This window comes from Pithys albifrons, chromosome 4 (genome assembly GCF_047495875.1).
Source record: "Pithys albifrons albifrons isolate INPA30051 chromosome 4, PitAlb_v1, whole genome shotgun sequence".
Classification (NCBI taxonomy): domain Eukaryota; kingdom Metazoa; phylum Chordata; class Aves; order Passeriformes; family Thamnophilidae; genus Pithys; species Pithys albifrons.
Window position 1 is genome coordinate 79,492,026 of NC_092461.1, and position 17,361 is coordinate 79,509,386.

Sequence of the window (17,361 nt, forward strand, 5' to 3'; positions counted from 1 at the left end):
TGAATAATTAACTTAATTATTGTTGCCCGTTTGCTTGTCTTGTTATGTAGAACATTAAGGACTCCAGACTGAATTTTGTGCAAACACACATCTCTTTTTATGCCTGTGAGTTTTCTGCATGGCAGATTCAATACATCAGCTGAGCTCCCCTTAGCAAACTAAACCAGATACAAGATCACATACCAAGGGTCAAGCATGGCATGGCTGGCAGCAGTGGTAACATAATTTCAAAATGCTGGCAATGAAATAACATTTAAAGAGCATGAAAGAATTGTGCAGCACTGCTGTGAGTGGGATATCTATATTTACTGTTCAACAGCAGGCCTTCAGGAATAATTTGGTTCTCATGAGAATTTCATTTTTATATTTAAAAAATAAGTTAAGGAAGTAAGAACAGGGATAACTGGTACATTCAATAGCCTGAGAAAGACAGATAATCATAAAAGATAGGTCTGGAGGGGTCTTCAGGACATCATTTGGTCCCTCCTTCTCTCCTAAAGCAGGCTCAGGAATACCTAAATTTGTCCTGACAGACGTTTTTTACTATTTTCTTGAAAATGTCCAGGGAAGTGATTTCTTTTGGCAATTCACCCCCATGCTTAACTATCATTACTGTTAGAAAAATTTTTGTAACATATATCTTGTGTATGCCCTTGCAATCTAAGGCAGTATTTTTCTTCCTGTCTCCACTGGACATTATTAACTGTGTTTCTGAGGCAGCCTTTTAAGCTGGTGGGCAGAAGCAGGGCTAAAAATAAGACCAGTTTGGCACATAAACATGCAGGTAGGCTGTGTAAACACTATGCACTGGAAGAGATGGCTGAAAAACACAATGTGGGTTGGTAACTGTATCTATTAACACAAGCCCTAGAAGCGCCCATTTGATCCATAAAGTACAGGGATAGGTTTTGCTTTTCAAAACAGACAATGGGGTGAACTTGCATTCATCAACATCATTTGCAAAGAAGTTGGAAGTCCTAACTTTCGTCTGTAGCTATGTCCAATATAAAGCTAAATGTTATACAAAGGTGAGCCAGATGACTACATACAGGACAAGAATTTTCATTTTTGCTAATAAAGCAATCATCTAAATGAGGTTGCTGCTTTTAACAAATTACCAACTTACAAAATTCTTCTCCAATATTGCCAAAAGATCATACTTTGACTAGCAAAGTTACAGATTTTTTTGGGTTTTTTGGCCAGTGTTTATGACTGGAGAAGAGAAGGCTTGAGGGTGACCTTATTGCGGCCTTTCAGTACCTAAAGAGGGTCCACAAGGGAGCTGGAGAGGGACTTTTAACAAAGGTATGTAGTAATAGGACAAGAAAGAATGAAATTAAACTGAAAGAGGGTGGGTTTAGATTAGCTATTAAAGAAATTCTTCACTGTGAGGGTGGTAAGTCACTGGAGCAGGTTGCCCAGAGAAGTTGCGGATGCCCCACTCCTGGAACTGTTCAAGGCTGTGGGCAACGTGGTCTAGTGGAAGGTGTCCCTGCCCAAGGCAGCAAGGTTGGAACTAGATGATCTGTAAGGTCCCTTCCAACCCAACCATGCTATGATTCTATGATTCCATGTTTATTCTTATGTAATTTAATGGTAAACTGTTACATTGCCTCAAATTTCAGTACGTCAAAGTGAAAGTGGCACAACAACAGTAGTGTAGGTCACAGATTATAATAAAATTCTTACTTTTTATCTTAGGCAACACTATTTATACACATGTGGCAACATGGGTAATAACAGGGCATATGGATCTAGGTGTGGAATAACAGAAGGGTAACTTTTAGGATGGCACAAGCAGTGACTGCTACCAGTGAACTGTAATACTAGGGAATCTTCAATCTGTTGCAAGATAAACTTATGGGGATCATCACAGAAGCAGAGAGGACTGTCCATCCTATCTATGCACTATGAAGTGAATTGTAGGGATGTCCTGTCTCCACAAGGGATTGTACAAAGAGATGAGTGGACTGATTTCTGTGCTGTAAAGGCATCCATACCTTTGTGTGAGGGGAAACACAGCCCAGAAAGGAAGCTGCCATGGTCACAAGCTTTCCTTCGTGCCTATAAGGAATACTACATTTTAACTGACTGAATATGTTTTATGAATCCATCAGTAACAAGTGTTCATTAAAACCTCCAGGCTCTAAGTTGCTTCAATAAATCAATATCCTCTGCTTCTTAAACATCATATACACAAAGCAATGTCAGCTGCCATAAGGAAGCCACTGGCTCCAGAATTATGCCCACCTACTACCTCAAAATAATTTTCTTTGCCTTGCCTCTCAAATTGTCTTCTGACTTAGCATTTATTCAGTAAACTTAATCATACCTAACATAGAAGCCTGAAAAGTGAGAAATGTGTCCAACAACTTCTCCCTAGTTTTAGAGAGAAGAGAGAATTCATTGCAATAATATGAATAAAAAGTTATATATAATGCATCAGAGGTTGTGATCTGAGAAGTTACTATCTAAGCAAATAATAGTTCCAGAATACTATTTTGAGGCTGCATGTACAAAGTTCATGGAGATGCTCCTGGCTCTTGCATGGGAAATCCAAAAAACTCCCTCTTCAAGAGAAGAAACAAAACACACCTCAAGGAAAATGGAAACAATTCTTTCCAGCTAGCTACAGGTTTAATAAAAATGAAAGAGATGGCAACATGAAACAATTAAACCAGCTGTACTGAAAACATACTGTAAAACACTAGTGAAAGATTAATCAGACTTATTCCTTTCGTACTAATTAGCAAAGTCATTGTTCCCTAACTGGAAGTCACACAACAAGGAAGAAAATTAACAAGCTTGCCTGCATGTGTCTAAAAATATTCACCATAATGAATATGTGGTATTGCCCCACCTCTCTCTTCCCTCACCCTTCCCAATGTCTGTGATCTGGGTCAGATCAATTTAGCAGAACAAGGACACCACCTAAATTATTAAAAAAAAAAAAGCAAAAAAAGCTTTTGTTTATATGACACCTTTTTTCCTGTATATTTTGAGAGTATGTTTTAGTAATATAGAAACACCTTAACACTTCATTGAGCTTGTTCATTTATTGTGATTTATAGGATATTGAGAAAAATAACTTCAGATTCCCATAAATACACAAGTAGAAAGTACTTATGATATTTGTTATGATATTTGTATTAACACATGAAAATGTAAGTGTCGGTATAAACAAATAAGATGCATATATTTTGAGATATTAATTTTTGAGTATCTCTGATAAACTTTAAACTTAGGAGTTGTTTTGTTTATTCTAAGTATCACTCATCTATGCAGTAAATCACAGGAATAGACTCAGCTATGTTAGAAGTTATACAGATGAATTCTTTACCTTGGGATAAAAAGAAGAAAAGCCTAATGCCTTTTGCTTTTATGCTCAAGTACTCTTTTTATCATTAGTGCTGAAACTTGGTGTGCATTAAAAACTGTTTGTGGTGTTTATAATTTTGTTTCTCCAAGTCACAGTTTATTGGCAAAACATTTCATGTCTAGTAAAATAACTTGAAAATAAAGATTTGATAAGAAAAACCCCCTTTCTGTTCTTACTTCTGTCCATGTGACAAAAATTCTACAAATGCATCTCAAAAGGATCAATATCACTGAAATTTTCAATTCACTAGTGATCATAGAGTAGAACTCATCTCAGAAAAAAGTTTACATGATCCAGTGAGCTCAAAGGAACAATTCTGCAACTGTATATAACCCAAAATTCATGTCCATAAATACATTACCATTAAGTTCTGTAATACTTTACAAAAAACACACCCCCAACCTTCTCCTCCCCAAACCCCCAAAAACTCCACCAAAAAAACCCCCAAAAGCATCCAACAAAACAACACAAAAAATCAAGAACAAACCAAAAATGCCAGCCAAAACACAAAAGCTTCTAGTGGCTGAAGTTCCCACAGTAGCAGCAATACTGAGTTAGGAAGCATAATCTGAACCAGTATTTTAAGCAGTGAGTGTGCCTGCAATGGAGAAGAGGAAAGAGGAAAAATGAAGTAGAATAACTATGGTGACAGGATCCATGTTTTAGACCTCTTGTCTTCAAAAGAGTTTTCGAGTTCCTTCTATATTCCTTATCTTTTAGGCTGGGAAAACGCTGCCATCACATTATTTCTTGTGCTGACTCACCATCTACTTTGCCCATAGTCCTTCAAAAGAACAAAGAAGGCTGCAGATCCTTTTCTGCCTTATCCAGTGTGCTGGTTTAAAGGTGAACCAGCAGGGAAAATGAACTCACCACGAGAGAGATTATGTCAGAGGCTAAAATTTAATAATAATATTACAATAAATACACTGACACAAAGAGAAATTGCTTTCAACTCACAAAAACCCAGCAGTATAACCCAGTGCCCTGGGACACAAACCCAAAGGGGTTTGTTAGCCCTGGTGCTGAGACCCACCTGGTTTCCCCCCCCAAGTCCAAAGCAAAAAGAAGTGAGAAACCTGTTAGTGCAGATAATGGCTGTAGTCTGGTAGAGAGTGGTGATCTCCTCCTGTTGAGGTCCTGCTGCTCCTCTGTATCTGATGAGAAGTTCCCAAGGTCTTCTTACCCGCCACTTATGTACCCTCAGGGAGCACCCAGTCCCTCCCCCTGGGCGAGGGTGATTAACTCTGGAGCCAGGGGGTATTGTTGAACTGTTGATGGTCCATTAGCAGCCACACCCCCTCAGGTTGTGTGTGAAGGTAATAATGACTCCCTGGGCAGCTGCTGCTAATGGCACATTGTCCTTGGGGAATACATAGAGGGGGTAGAATACACAGCTTTGATCACCCCCACACAGTGTTAGTTGGTCCCTCCTGCTGAACTAGGACATCCAGCTACGTATCTTCATAAAGTTTGCTGGAATTTCGCATCTTTCAGATTTCAATCTTTTTAGAAACTTCATGAAAGTTGACCAGTGGATTCAAAAGCTACTGCGAGGTGGAGGTGACAGGTTGGCACATGAACAGCATCGTAATTGCATACTTTTTCCCCAACACAAATCAGGGCAAACATAAACAAGGTACATACAGCTAATGAAGGAATATGTCTCGAATCAAACTCAGCTGTAACAGAATTGTTAGTCATCTTTTGCCTGCACCTTCTTTTTAAGTTAGCTAACCAGTCCATTTTCAATCTGCTTACAAGTGAAAAATGAACTTTTGCCACTTTTGGCAAAAGAAATACCACCTTTGTTTTCAGCTGGATCAGTTTATCTAGACTGTGAAAGCTTAAACACCAGGAGGATATGCCAGCAAAGGCAGAGAAAATATCTCCTGGTAGGATAATGAGAATGCAGCAGCGGAGGTGTGTATTTCAAAATCACAGCAAGCTGTGCTTTATCCAGAATGGTCCCACAGCATTTGACACATGTGCTGTAACCACATGGAAACCATGGCAATGGAGGAAAATTGTAGGAGGGAGATTGTACAGTATAGCAAGAAAAAAACCTCAGCAAAACCAGGAAAATAAATTTGTATTATGTAAAGGAGATATGACACAGTTGTGCTGTTCAAAGGTTATTCCTTATATAAAAAGAAACATTGGTAATAATGAAAATCCTTTCTTAGAAGAGTAGGCGCATGAGCAATGGTAGTTAGGTGGGAGGAACAGTGTGGGTTGTGAGACCAATATTAGACTGAAAGTAGTCAGAGAGGAAGAGGCCCACAAGATGAAAAATTCCTTCAAAAATAACAATAAAAACAACATGTTCTTAAGTTGTTTGCTTTGCCACAGATAAAAGTGAAGCCAACTAGATACTGCCTACAGCAGAGACAGAGAATTGCAGAAAGAATTGTAGAAGATCCCTGACAATTACTGCTATAGAAATACCACTTTCACAGGGGTCTTTGTTCTTCACAGACAGAAAAAACATAATTAAAGGAGTGAAATATCACTCAGCTTTAAGGTGCTAATATTTTGCAAGGTCAACTGGAAGGTTCACTAGTGACAGTAAAAGGCTTCCTGCTGCCTAGAGTGGCTTTTGGCTCATTTCCACAAAGCTCTTATTCAGGTGCAAATTGAACTCAAGTTAACAGCAAGCCAAGGAAATAACTTGTTATCACACATCTCACAACTGCTTGATGACCTACATTCAGTGAGTTAGGGACCCTAATTTAGTCTCTGTCCAACACACCAGCAAAACTATCACAACTCTCAGAGTAATCAGGGTAGCCATGGGATGAACAAGCAATGTCATGGTCAAGGTGAAGTCACATTACTAAGAAAGTATGAAGAAATCTGTAAGGACCAAGCTTAACAGAAGCCTTCAATTCTCAAAGGAAACACTCAGCTGTTTCTTATAAACCCCATTCTAAATTATCATGTTCAGCAGAAAGGAATAAAAGCAATGCATAATTATGTTTTATACAAATTTTCTCTGAAAGTTAAAGCCTTCCCAGGAAGAGATATTTCTATAAAATATCAGCATAGATTAAAATAAATCATTCCATTTCATTTCAATTTATGCTGAAAAGTCATTGAAAAAGTTATTTCATGCTTTCTCCTCTTTTTTGTTTTACTGCCATTTACCATTTCCTTCTTCTGTCTTGTGATTTACATTCTTCTTCTGCATAGCTCCTAAACTTACATGAATTTTACAGAGCGCAGCTTAAAATTTAAAATGTTCCTAAAAGCTTTACCAAATAGGAAGGGATTAAAAAACATGTCAAATTAAGTATTTGTGTGAACACTTTGCTGAATTACTGTGACTTCAAAGCTAAACACAAAAGCTTCTGCTGCCTGGTCCCTCTGATCTAACATCCTCTGTGGGTGAACAGTGACATGCAGGAGTTTTTATTTTCCATAATTTTATAGTCTTTTGAAAATCTTTTATCTACAGAGAACAGAAATGACCAAGAGCAAGCACACTCAGTGTGATGCATTGTACTTCACACATACACTATGAAACTCTGGAACTTATGTTTCTAAAGACTCAAAAAGAATAAGCTCTGTGTCTGGAGTTTGTGGTGGTACGTAACATTTATGTTCACCTTGCAGAAATTGCAATAACCAGTCTCAAAGGGGGAGTTTTGACTCAGGAAAGGACATGGTAAGTCTTCTGAATGATGAAAGGAATCACTGGATCCCTTGAGCAAGCTCCAGCTAGATTATGAAAATCCCTGCAGAAACTGAGACTGCTTTCCACCTTTGGACACTAATGAAAAGACAGAGCAAAAGCAATCCCTGGCTTCCCTTGAGACAAAGTCAGGCAGGCTGCTACGGGGAGCTGCAGTAAGTATGCTTTTTTCTGCTGGTCTATTCATCACTGGTGTCACGAGCATGACATTCTTAACAAGGATCAAACGCTTTTCTCTAAAATCTATTTCTCCGATAAGGTCTCTTAAAAAGATGGGGTAGAGGAGGACAAGGAAGGAGAGAAAATTAATGAGAAAAATGCAGAAGGAGTCTTTTGTCACTAATCATGGATACCAGAAGAGATAGAGATGCCTTTTTTTTTTCCATTTAAAAGATACAGCCTTAGGCAAGTTATACTAAAATTAGGTTATTTTTGGTCCGGTGAACTATGATTCACTATTATAGCTAAGAAGACAGACTGAAACAACTGTTATTTTTAAATCCACACTATTTTCTTGTATAGATATAATTTATTTTCTTGTTTTGGCGGACCTCTCCATTTTAGAATCCTTTAAAATAAAACACTAATACCAAAATTGTCCATTTCTGTAATTTTCCTGAGAATTTGGGTGGCTTTTTAAAAAGACCTCCAAAAAAGGAAAACACATAGTGACATTTAAAAACCATAAACTCATAATCTTTTTTGACTCAAGCTTTCATAAACAATTAAAAAAAAAATTCAGGTTTTGGTTCGCCACAAAATACAGTGCAATTCTGAGTGGAAAACATGGATTGGTCTACTTTCAGACAGTCTTCATTCTTTTAAATTAAATGTCAGACTCTCCCTGATGAGTTGCAAAGACTAGCTTTGGGCTAATTTCACATGTTGAGTATACATAAATACACAATTATGCAAAATTCTGGCAGGCCAAATCTGTAATTCAGCAACGTATTTAAAGACCAGACCTACTATACAAAATTCAAAGTGCAGGTCCCCTTTCAGAAGAGCATTGAAATACGTTCCCAAATTTACTCTTGTTCAGAAAAAAACCCATGCAAAAATAAGCATGATGAAACACACTTATTCAAATATTTTTCTTATTTAGTAGTTAGAAGTAAAGAGTAGAAGCAAATATGTAGAGAAACTGTATGTCTTAATGGAGAGCTCTACATGATGTAGTAAAACATGGACTTACTTGAGGGTGGTGAGCTCTGTAAGGGATGGCTGGGTGGCCTTGAGATAGCTCTCTCTTCGTGCAGCAATCTTTGGGGATGGCTTCGGGCTTGTGTCCGAATCTCCGCTGTCATCATCCCCCATGGCTTTGATGTAACTGCCACTACGCATTCGTCGGCAGGGAATCTCATCATCTTTTCCTCGTGGAGTGTATCCAGTCCATTCATCCTGAGGAACCTGAAGTGATAAACACAATTCTCTTATTAGTACACTCTTCCCTGATTTAATTGCATAGCAAGATTTGATTATGGTAAGTCACAACAGAGCCATAACAAAAACTCTGATGGCCAAAGGCCCATTCTCAATCCTATTTGACCATGTGTTGCTGTTGCAATGGAGACCCACTGCATAGTCACAAGCATGTCTGGAGTTCTTTGCTAGCTTCCATTACATTTCTGGGAAGTTTCTAGCAAATATGCTGATACAGAAGCCTCAATTAGGTCTATTACTGAGGTGGATCAATCTGGTTTTGAGGGTATTTTCTTTCAAAGCATTTAGAAACCAGATCAGGATATTTTTGCTTCAGCTTAACATATTGAACATCTTTAGGGAGGCACAAAAGCTGAAATGTGAATCCCTGTATTACAATCTTTTCTGATAGAGTGTGTATAGGAACATTCACCAGGATTATTTTGGTTCAAGATACATTTCAAATCAGTGGAGCTATGTACTCATCATCACAAAAGTAGGTTTGCAAGTGTGAAATTTTACTGCTACAGCTTCTATATCTCAACTGGTGTGACTGAACACTTGCCAGTTTGCAGGGATCCTCCTTTTAAATTATATTAGTCTGAGTGGCTGAGTCATGTAACTCTTTATTCCCTTCTTTTGCTTCTTCTTACTGACATGCATTATTTTTCTTAATGTGAAGTTAGTGCTGTCCCTTCCTTTTACTGGATATCTGGAACACTGTGAATGTGCGTTTATGAGATTTTGAGACATCACAAAGGACAGTCTTGCCCACCCATCATCTCTCTTCCTCTGATCCTGGGGTTTCTGACCATGTAAACCAATATCCTTTTTCTTGTAACTACAGAAACAACACACAGTGGAGCAGAGGTTTTGGTTATTTTGCAGAAACACCACTTTTTATACTAAAGGCAAACCCTCAAAAGGGCCTTTTAGTAAACTTATTTTCTGTTAGACTTCAATACAAATAGTTGTGAATTTTTAGTTTGCTGCTTCTCTGATTATTCTCAGTGAATCAGGTCTGTAAAGCCATTTATAGCTATAATGCTCAGAAAACCTTAAAAGCCATGTTAAACAAGGAGTCACAAATCTGGGTTACTAAATTTGTCTTCCAAGTTACAAATGCTAGCACCTACCAGGATAATCAGCATCTCTTTTCTATGGAAAGTCTGCTCTTCATCAACATTGAATTTCAGCTGATGATCTTGTGTATCAATTGCTTCCTACCTTTCAGCCAGAGCTTATACATGCCAGTTTGTTTAGAAAACCAAAACTGAAACATTGGAATGTTTGCTAACAGCTTAGCTGTTGATTCCCACTACAAACATAAGTCTAAGTCCAGAGGCTGTAAGACCTTTCAAATTTACTGTCAATATAAGTAACTTCATAAATGGCCTTTTATCAATCCATACTGCTATAAACTGCAAATAAAAAAACCCACTGTGCTAGCAAAGGAAGAAAGAAATTTAATGGTCCTAAGGCTTTGTCAACTTATTACTAATTATAATTAATAGTATTAATGTTATTAATGAAACTATTCTCAAGGTATACCTTTGCTTTGTTTCCTGATGATTTCAACCCCAAAACCTTATGAACTTTTTTCCTCATAGACTCTTCTTTTCTTGCTACTGACACAATGATTTAGGGTTTTCCTTGAACTGCCAAGCTCAAACAGTCCTTCTTTCCTCTTGAGCTCTGTTCTCCCAGATTTCTCTTGGTCAAGTCTGGCCTTGAAAATCACTTGGATTGAAGATTTAATCTTTGAAGTCTACTCTAGTTTGTACCTTTATCAATATTTCTTCTTATGACTCCGTCTTTTTCTCAGGACTTAAGACTTCCTTCTCAACTGCTCCACATTTTATTTAACTTCCTTGTGGCTTTTAAAAGTAAATTTCCATGTTGTCTTTAAATATCCTTTAGTTAATGGCTCTGCTAACTCTGCTTCTGAGAGACATTTAAATTCTTATCTTCCACCAAGCTTGCAGTGTTTGTTGCATGCTGCTATTTTTTTAAATATATATTTGCCTAGGCTTCAAGAATATAAGTTCCTTAAGACGGGAATGCAGTTTGAAGTCCAGTCTTTTTATTGAATGATGGCAAGCAGAACTGTGCATCTATAGGAAGTTACTGAATAAATATACCTAAAGACTCGTAAGATGTTCTTCTAGAAAAGGGTAAGACTAACTAAGACTGAGTATACTAAGTACTAAAAAAATCCACTGGAGAAGCAGGATTGAATAAACAGCTCTGATATTTTTCCATGGGAAAAAAAAGCGCAATATTTCAGTTCTGTGACTTTTAAGTTTATGCCTAGATACCAGATCTGGAAAGCTGATGCTTTCCTGGTGTGAATACATTTTTTTAAGTCTAAATGAAGTCAACACTCAGTAGTGGTTTGGATTCTCATTTTGATGTAGAACAGTGCAGAGCATTTTACACACCTCCCCCAGTCCCTTATGACAGACAGAGGGTAACATTTTTTTCAGGTTTTATTCTTGCATTAATTCTAGGCCTAGAATATCATCAAACAGTTAATATGCAACCTGTATTTATAACACCTCTCACATACATTTTGGAACATACAGCTTCTGCTTGTCCACTGTAAAATCTTGACTTTTCAAACAACTCATACATAAAAGAAGTTATCCTAGGTTTACTAAAATCAAGCTCTGATGACACTTTAATGACACGCTTGGACTTTGGTCAGACGTTTAAAACCTATACTTGCAAATTTCCCATGAGTTTTTAGGCAGATATTGAAATCGGAGTATATAGAGAATCTGTGAAGTCTCAGAGGATATGCACTTTGATGTGTTTAATATTTTATTCATTATGATTTATTCAAAGGTCTTTGCTTTTTCTCATTAAGATAAATTAACAAATTAATCTTTAATGCATTAAATAAAATATGTTAGTATAATGTTAAGGTTTGTGACTTTAATGCAGGAAAAGTCAGGATAGTCAGAGTTACAATGCTCATACAGTACCCATAATTCAGGCAAGCCGAACACTTGTAGCTTTATTAAATAATAGATATACTGTTAAATTTAATGCTGTAGTTTCTAAGTGCAGTAGAAGTGATGAGACATCATTACTGTGGGCACCCTAGCTCTGGAATTATGGAGTTCTGTTATCAATAACCCTGTGTATATGTACAATACCTTTTATTTCACAGTTTCTCAAAATGATTTAGATACAATATGGCAGGTTTTGAATGTTGGTTGCAATGGATTTACCACAAAACTTACAATTCATACATGCAAACACTATGATGAAGTTTGAATGCATTGCTCTAGTTCCACCATTTATACAATGTTGTTGAAAGTTTCCAGTTTGAGATGTGCTCATATCAGTGAGGTGAGTAATCACTGAAAAACAATACACTACCTTTTTAGTAGCTTTTCAACCTTTTAAAAAACACTAGTTGCAAAGAAAGAAAGCTGAGCTGTTCACATGGAGACCAGGGCAAAGCAGTCTCAGTGAATGCCACTAAACCCACTGGCTGGTTTGCATACTGTACATGCAAAACCAAAGGAAATGAAGCAAAAGTGATCCAAGTTCCATTTCTATATTATGGGTTTAAGGGTAAACTCTGTATGCACCAAAGAGAAGAGAATGGCTATGATTACCAGAAAAAAACCCAACAAAACAGATTTAGAGAAGAGCCTAAAACAGCAACTCAGACATGCTTCTAATATCAGTTAATACATTGAGGAAGTCAGAGCATTTGTACAATCTTGTCTGCCTAGACAAAGCTGCAGTAGAAGAATGTCATGGATATTTGACTAAAAAGCTCTTCTAGTGAAACAGTTTGACCAGGGTTTTTTTTGGCAGGGATTTAAGTCTGAGTGTTTGGGGGTTTTTTTGTTGTTGTTTTTTGTTTTGTTTTGTACAGAAACATTTCAGTGTATCGGAGACTATGAGAGACAGAAATTTGGTTCCAGCCCCTCTTTATCTTATTTTTTATTTCAGGTTCCCAAGAGTCAGAAACCCTGATTTGGGAAGAAGAAACAGCAGAAAACAGTAAGACATCACGTAACTTGCAAAGAGCATTTGAAATTTTTCTTTGGCTATTAACAGTTGTAACACATTTTATGAAAAGGTCTTGGGGCACTGTCTGTATATTATTTGAGTAGGACAAACAACTCTTAAAGCTCAGCATTTCCTTTTGTTGTACCTATTTTGGTGTTTAAAAAATACAGGCAGATGAAATAGTGTCAACTGCCATGCCAACAGTCAAATACCTCAAGCAATACCTACTAAAAGAAGTGACCTGATTTTCATAGTGCTTTCTTTGGTGCCTGAAAGTAATGGCTGTAACAGCTCATGCAGACAATGCAACTTACTGGCACAGTAAAATGTTTCATATTATGAGAAAAAAAGTAAAACATAAAGCCCTTTCCAAAATACAAACTGCAAAAATAAAGTAAATCAGATTATTTCACACATTCTGTTTCCACACATATGGTACTAAACATCCAATAGTGTTTTATGCTGATCCAGAAAAAATGCTGGGAGAACAGTCTATGTGAACCTTCAGCCCTTTTTTTTTTTTTTTTCAGTCAGAGAGTCTACACAAATTTTCCCACAGGCTTTTACTTTGTCTGAATGTCCAATATTATGTCTTGCAAGGTCATGTATTACACTGCACACAACTGCATATGCACGGTATCTGCTGCCTTAGAGGATTAATAAGATTAAGACTGACATACTTGAGATAAAACTGTTTCATGCTTTTAAGAAAATCATGTTATCCAATTACCTTGGCAATGCCATTTTTCCAGTATCAGAACATCAAGCAGGAGCATCATTTGCATGATTGTTTTTACTCTTGTGAAAAAGGGGGAAGAGCTAAACTTAGATCTAACCATGAACATAATTGTTTTTATTAAAATAGAACTATTATTCACATTATCAAAGTAATGGAGAACCTGGAAACATTTCATTCTGCAAATGATCTTTAAGGTCATGTACAATTCTTTCTTTATAAGCCTAGAAATCAGGAGTGCACTTCACCTATACAGAAAGCACAGTGAAACAGAACACCATTTTTAACTGAAAATACCTAGAAAACACTCAGCAAAGGCCTCTGAGCCGTGCAGTTGCTGAAACTTAAAACTCTGGCACACCCCTAGAAATAAACTGTTACATATATGAAAGCTAAAGCTGATATATATAACATTATTTCGTAAACAGAGCAGATTCTAAAGATGAAGCACTGCTACTAGCCAACATCTTACCTGTATTCAGCAACATTTAGTGTACAGATTTACTGACCTTATCTTTAACTAAATTTATGTTGCCCTGGAAGTATTCACACTTTGTCATTAGCCAGGTTGGACTGACTAGTCATTTCCTTTAATGCATTTTTTGGTATAAAGGAATGGGATTTTTCTAACAGATAGTATAGACCCCCAAATAAAAAAAAAAACAAGCAAACAGGTATACTGACCTCCCTGTTTTGAAACATTAATTTCAAAAGCCCACACACAGTGCTATGTGAAATAAGTCCAGAATGTAACTACAAAGGTAAAGAAAACAGCATTTATTCAATTTCTAAACAATAAAACTAGAATATCTGATTTCCTTCTTTTTAGCCCCAAATAGTTATTAACTTACCTTACTGGATGAAATAGCAAACAGACTGTCTCTATAGCAAATTAAGTTCATTATTGATCTCTAGTTTGATTTGGTTTATTGCAGCTGAAATCATTAAAGCTTCTCCCCATGCTTTGCCAAAGCAATGTAGATGACTGCAGAAGTAAACAAAAGGACTGGAAGGAGTGGCTAACCATCACTCACAGCAGTAGACTTGTACCTTTAGCTTTCTATTAGTATGCAAATACTTAATGCAATGAAATCACATAACTGAAGAACAATGCTTAATGACTGCTTAGTGTAGATTTTTCAAACCCATGCAATTTGGTCTTCTTGGTCATTATTATGCCTATTCTACATGCTATAAATGAAGTTTCAATTGCCATCTTCCACTTACTAAGCCTATTCCTAGCACTTATGAATATTGAATTAATCAGACCAATAAGGATGAGCAGCATTTCTTTCTATCAATGTGCATGTGTTAAGACTCATTGAAGTACACAAAAAAAAAGGGAAGCCTTGAAAAGCAGAAAGAACAATATGTTTTAATAAGCCTCAAGCATTTTTAAAAAGGCAGATAGGAAGGTTGCCTCTATTTAGGACAAATTTAATATGCTCAGTATCTGCAGCAACACTTGATTTAGCTTGTATTACTTGAGCAGTACTGTTCTACTATAAATTAATTTGGCTGATTTATATCCATTTTTTTTTACAAGAAGAGAATTAACAGCCAGAACAAATAGGATGTCCATGAATTGAGCATTACTTCCACAATCCTGTGCCCTTCCCTAGCATCAAACCTGAACAAACAGGGTGAAGAATTGCAATCCTCCTTCACACAACAGTAGTTTGGAAAGCCTCCTAAACCAGTACGAATCCTCATAGAGTCAGCCAGTAGACAAAATTCTTCAGGCACCACTCCAGTTTATAATGCTTATTCATCAAAATGTGTCTTCACCACTGGCTTATCAGTCTGATTCACATTCAATTTTGTAGAGGAAGGTGTGTCTCCTACATGAAATCACCATGTCTTGTTTCCAGGTAAATATTCTCCTCCTGCTTTACACATAAAAACCCAACCAATCCTCAAAGAACCATGCTGAGACAATGATTCCAGCCAAGTGCCTTTTACACATTCTGCATAGAGGAAGCCAAACAGGAACTACCACAACCATTACCTATGGGAAACATAACTGAGGGTTATAAAGCAGGACTCTCAGCTGGAACCTCAAACCAGAAATTCAGTGATAGTCATGGATGAAATTCTTTTAGTGGCAGAGTACATACATTTCATTCTCATCTTTCGCAACTGCCTTGAAGCATTCAATGCCACTGGTTATAATGACATACGGCTTCTTGCCCAGTTTGGGATGACAGGATGACTGTTAACATGAATACCAGTCCCTGAAAGGACACTTTCAATGACTAGCAATAGAGAGATGTTCTCTCATTTCTTCTATGTATCTTCTTTTGTGGTGAATCACTTCAACACCTGCATACAGTGACTGGTTGGCATCAAAAACAATACTGTTAGATGAGATGTCATTTTATCTCTCTTTCACTACACACCACCACAAGCCCACTATCAAGCAAACAGCAGGAAACTGGTTAGTGGGTGGAGAACATGTAACTGAATCCTAATTCTTAGAAGAAAACACGTGGTGGGGAGAGCATTTTGAGAAACAGCCCTTATGCTATTTCTTTTGGATGATTGTAACTGGTTAATCTCTGGTGCTTTGCTAATATTGTGTTCTCACAGGCAGCTTCTGTAAGTAATGCAGTTAAGATGCCCTCTCCAGCTGGCTGTTAGCTTCTGTCACATCTTAGCAGACAGTGGACAGATTTCACTGAAACTTCCACAATGCTTTCTTTTGGATTACAGCAATGCAGCATACCTGTGTAACAAGCTTTCATTTGGCTGTAAGGAAACCATACCACAGCCTATCTTCACAGTGACTCCAGTCACCTCTGTTCTACAGCAGTGTCCCATTTGATACCAAATCAGGGACTCTCATCTGCTGGGAACTGAACTGCTATAGACCAGGAAACCTCAATAATTTCCTAACAAACTGGTTAGCAGGCTGGGGTTATCCCAGTAAAGCAAATTTAGACACAAACTTATTTGCATAAAAGACTCCTGGACACAATTCAAAGACTGTCTTTGGAAGCCCTGGCCCATCAGAACTGTCACAGTGCCTTATGCATCTGGATGACATTGCTTAGCCTTTGGTGAGAGAAATACATATCTATCAGAAGTCTGAAGAAGACAGTCCATTGCACAATTTCAGGGCAAGAGGATGGAAGGACAAACAGTAAACAGCAGATTGATGTTCTTATTCCTTAATTCACTAGTGACAGAAGCTCACCTGAGCAACAAGCAAAGTATAAGTGCATTTGTAAGGCGCAACAGAAACTGTGACCAGACGACCCAGCTCAAACCACTTTTCTCGCACTGTAGTATTTCCTCACTCAAAGTCTGTACTACAAATTCCATTCTTGAAACAAAAGAAACCCCACAGTAACTGGATTTTAGGAAATACTCCTTATGACTTTGCATGGATAAAGTAAACAATATTTAAATGCAGAGGAATAAGGACACCACGCACAGACCAATGTGATCAAGTGAATGCCATTTATTACACACTGCAAACGGTTTATATAGGGTTAAGGCTACATTCTATTGGCTAAATTGAATCTCACACCATCAAACTACAAATCCTAATTGGTTATAGTCCATATCTCACAAGTCCAGTGTTTTGATGAAACACCCTAGCTGTTCCCAGGTGAATCTCCAGAGTCCTGTGAGAAAGTACTGTGTGAACTCCTAGGGAGTGATTTCCTCCCTACCACTCAGCGGCAGCTGTGGCCTTGTTTATTCTTAGCTGATAACTGCTTTCTATCTCACAGGGTCGATATAGATCTGAATTGCTCATCTTTCATTTTTCTGTACCTATACATGGACTGAGAGAAATGTATAACTACTCAGTGTTTTCTTCCCCACCTACTTTGCATGTTTCCACAATAAAATTTAAGGTTTCAAACTCAAATGTAGGTTGAAATTATTCTCTTTGCTGGAGTAAGACTAGAACACTCCAGTGAAATTACTGGAAACATTAAACATTTAAGCACTCCAAACATTTAAGGCTAGAGAAAGGAGTCAGATCCAGGATTGAATCAAATCTTATCCATGAAGGAACTGAAATAGATACTAAATGTATCTAATGTAGTGTCACCCAAGTATGTTGCTAACTCCTATATATGTTATGCT

The 17,361-nt window shown here is 37.3% G+C and overlaps 1 protein-coding gene across 5 annotated transcripts in view; it reads right to left on the minus strand.

Annotated features, from left to right (window-relative positions):
- The window catches only part of DLGAP1 (DLG associated protein 1), a 423,046-nt gene that overhangs the window by 115,251 nt on the left and 290,434 nt on the right, over positions 1–17,361 (minus strand). For all 5 annotated transcript variants that reach the window (XM_071554752.1, XM_071554753.1, XM_071554749.1 and 2 more), the window contains one exon: positions 8,269–8,483. In XM_071554752.1, coding sequence (XP_071410853.1) covers positions 8,269–8,483 — 215 coding nt within the window. The remainder of the gene's footprint in view (positions 1–8,268; positions 8,484–17,361) is intronic.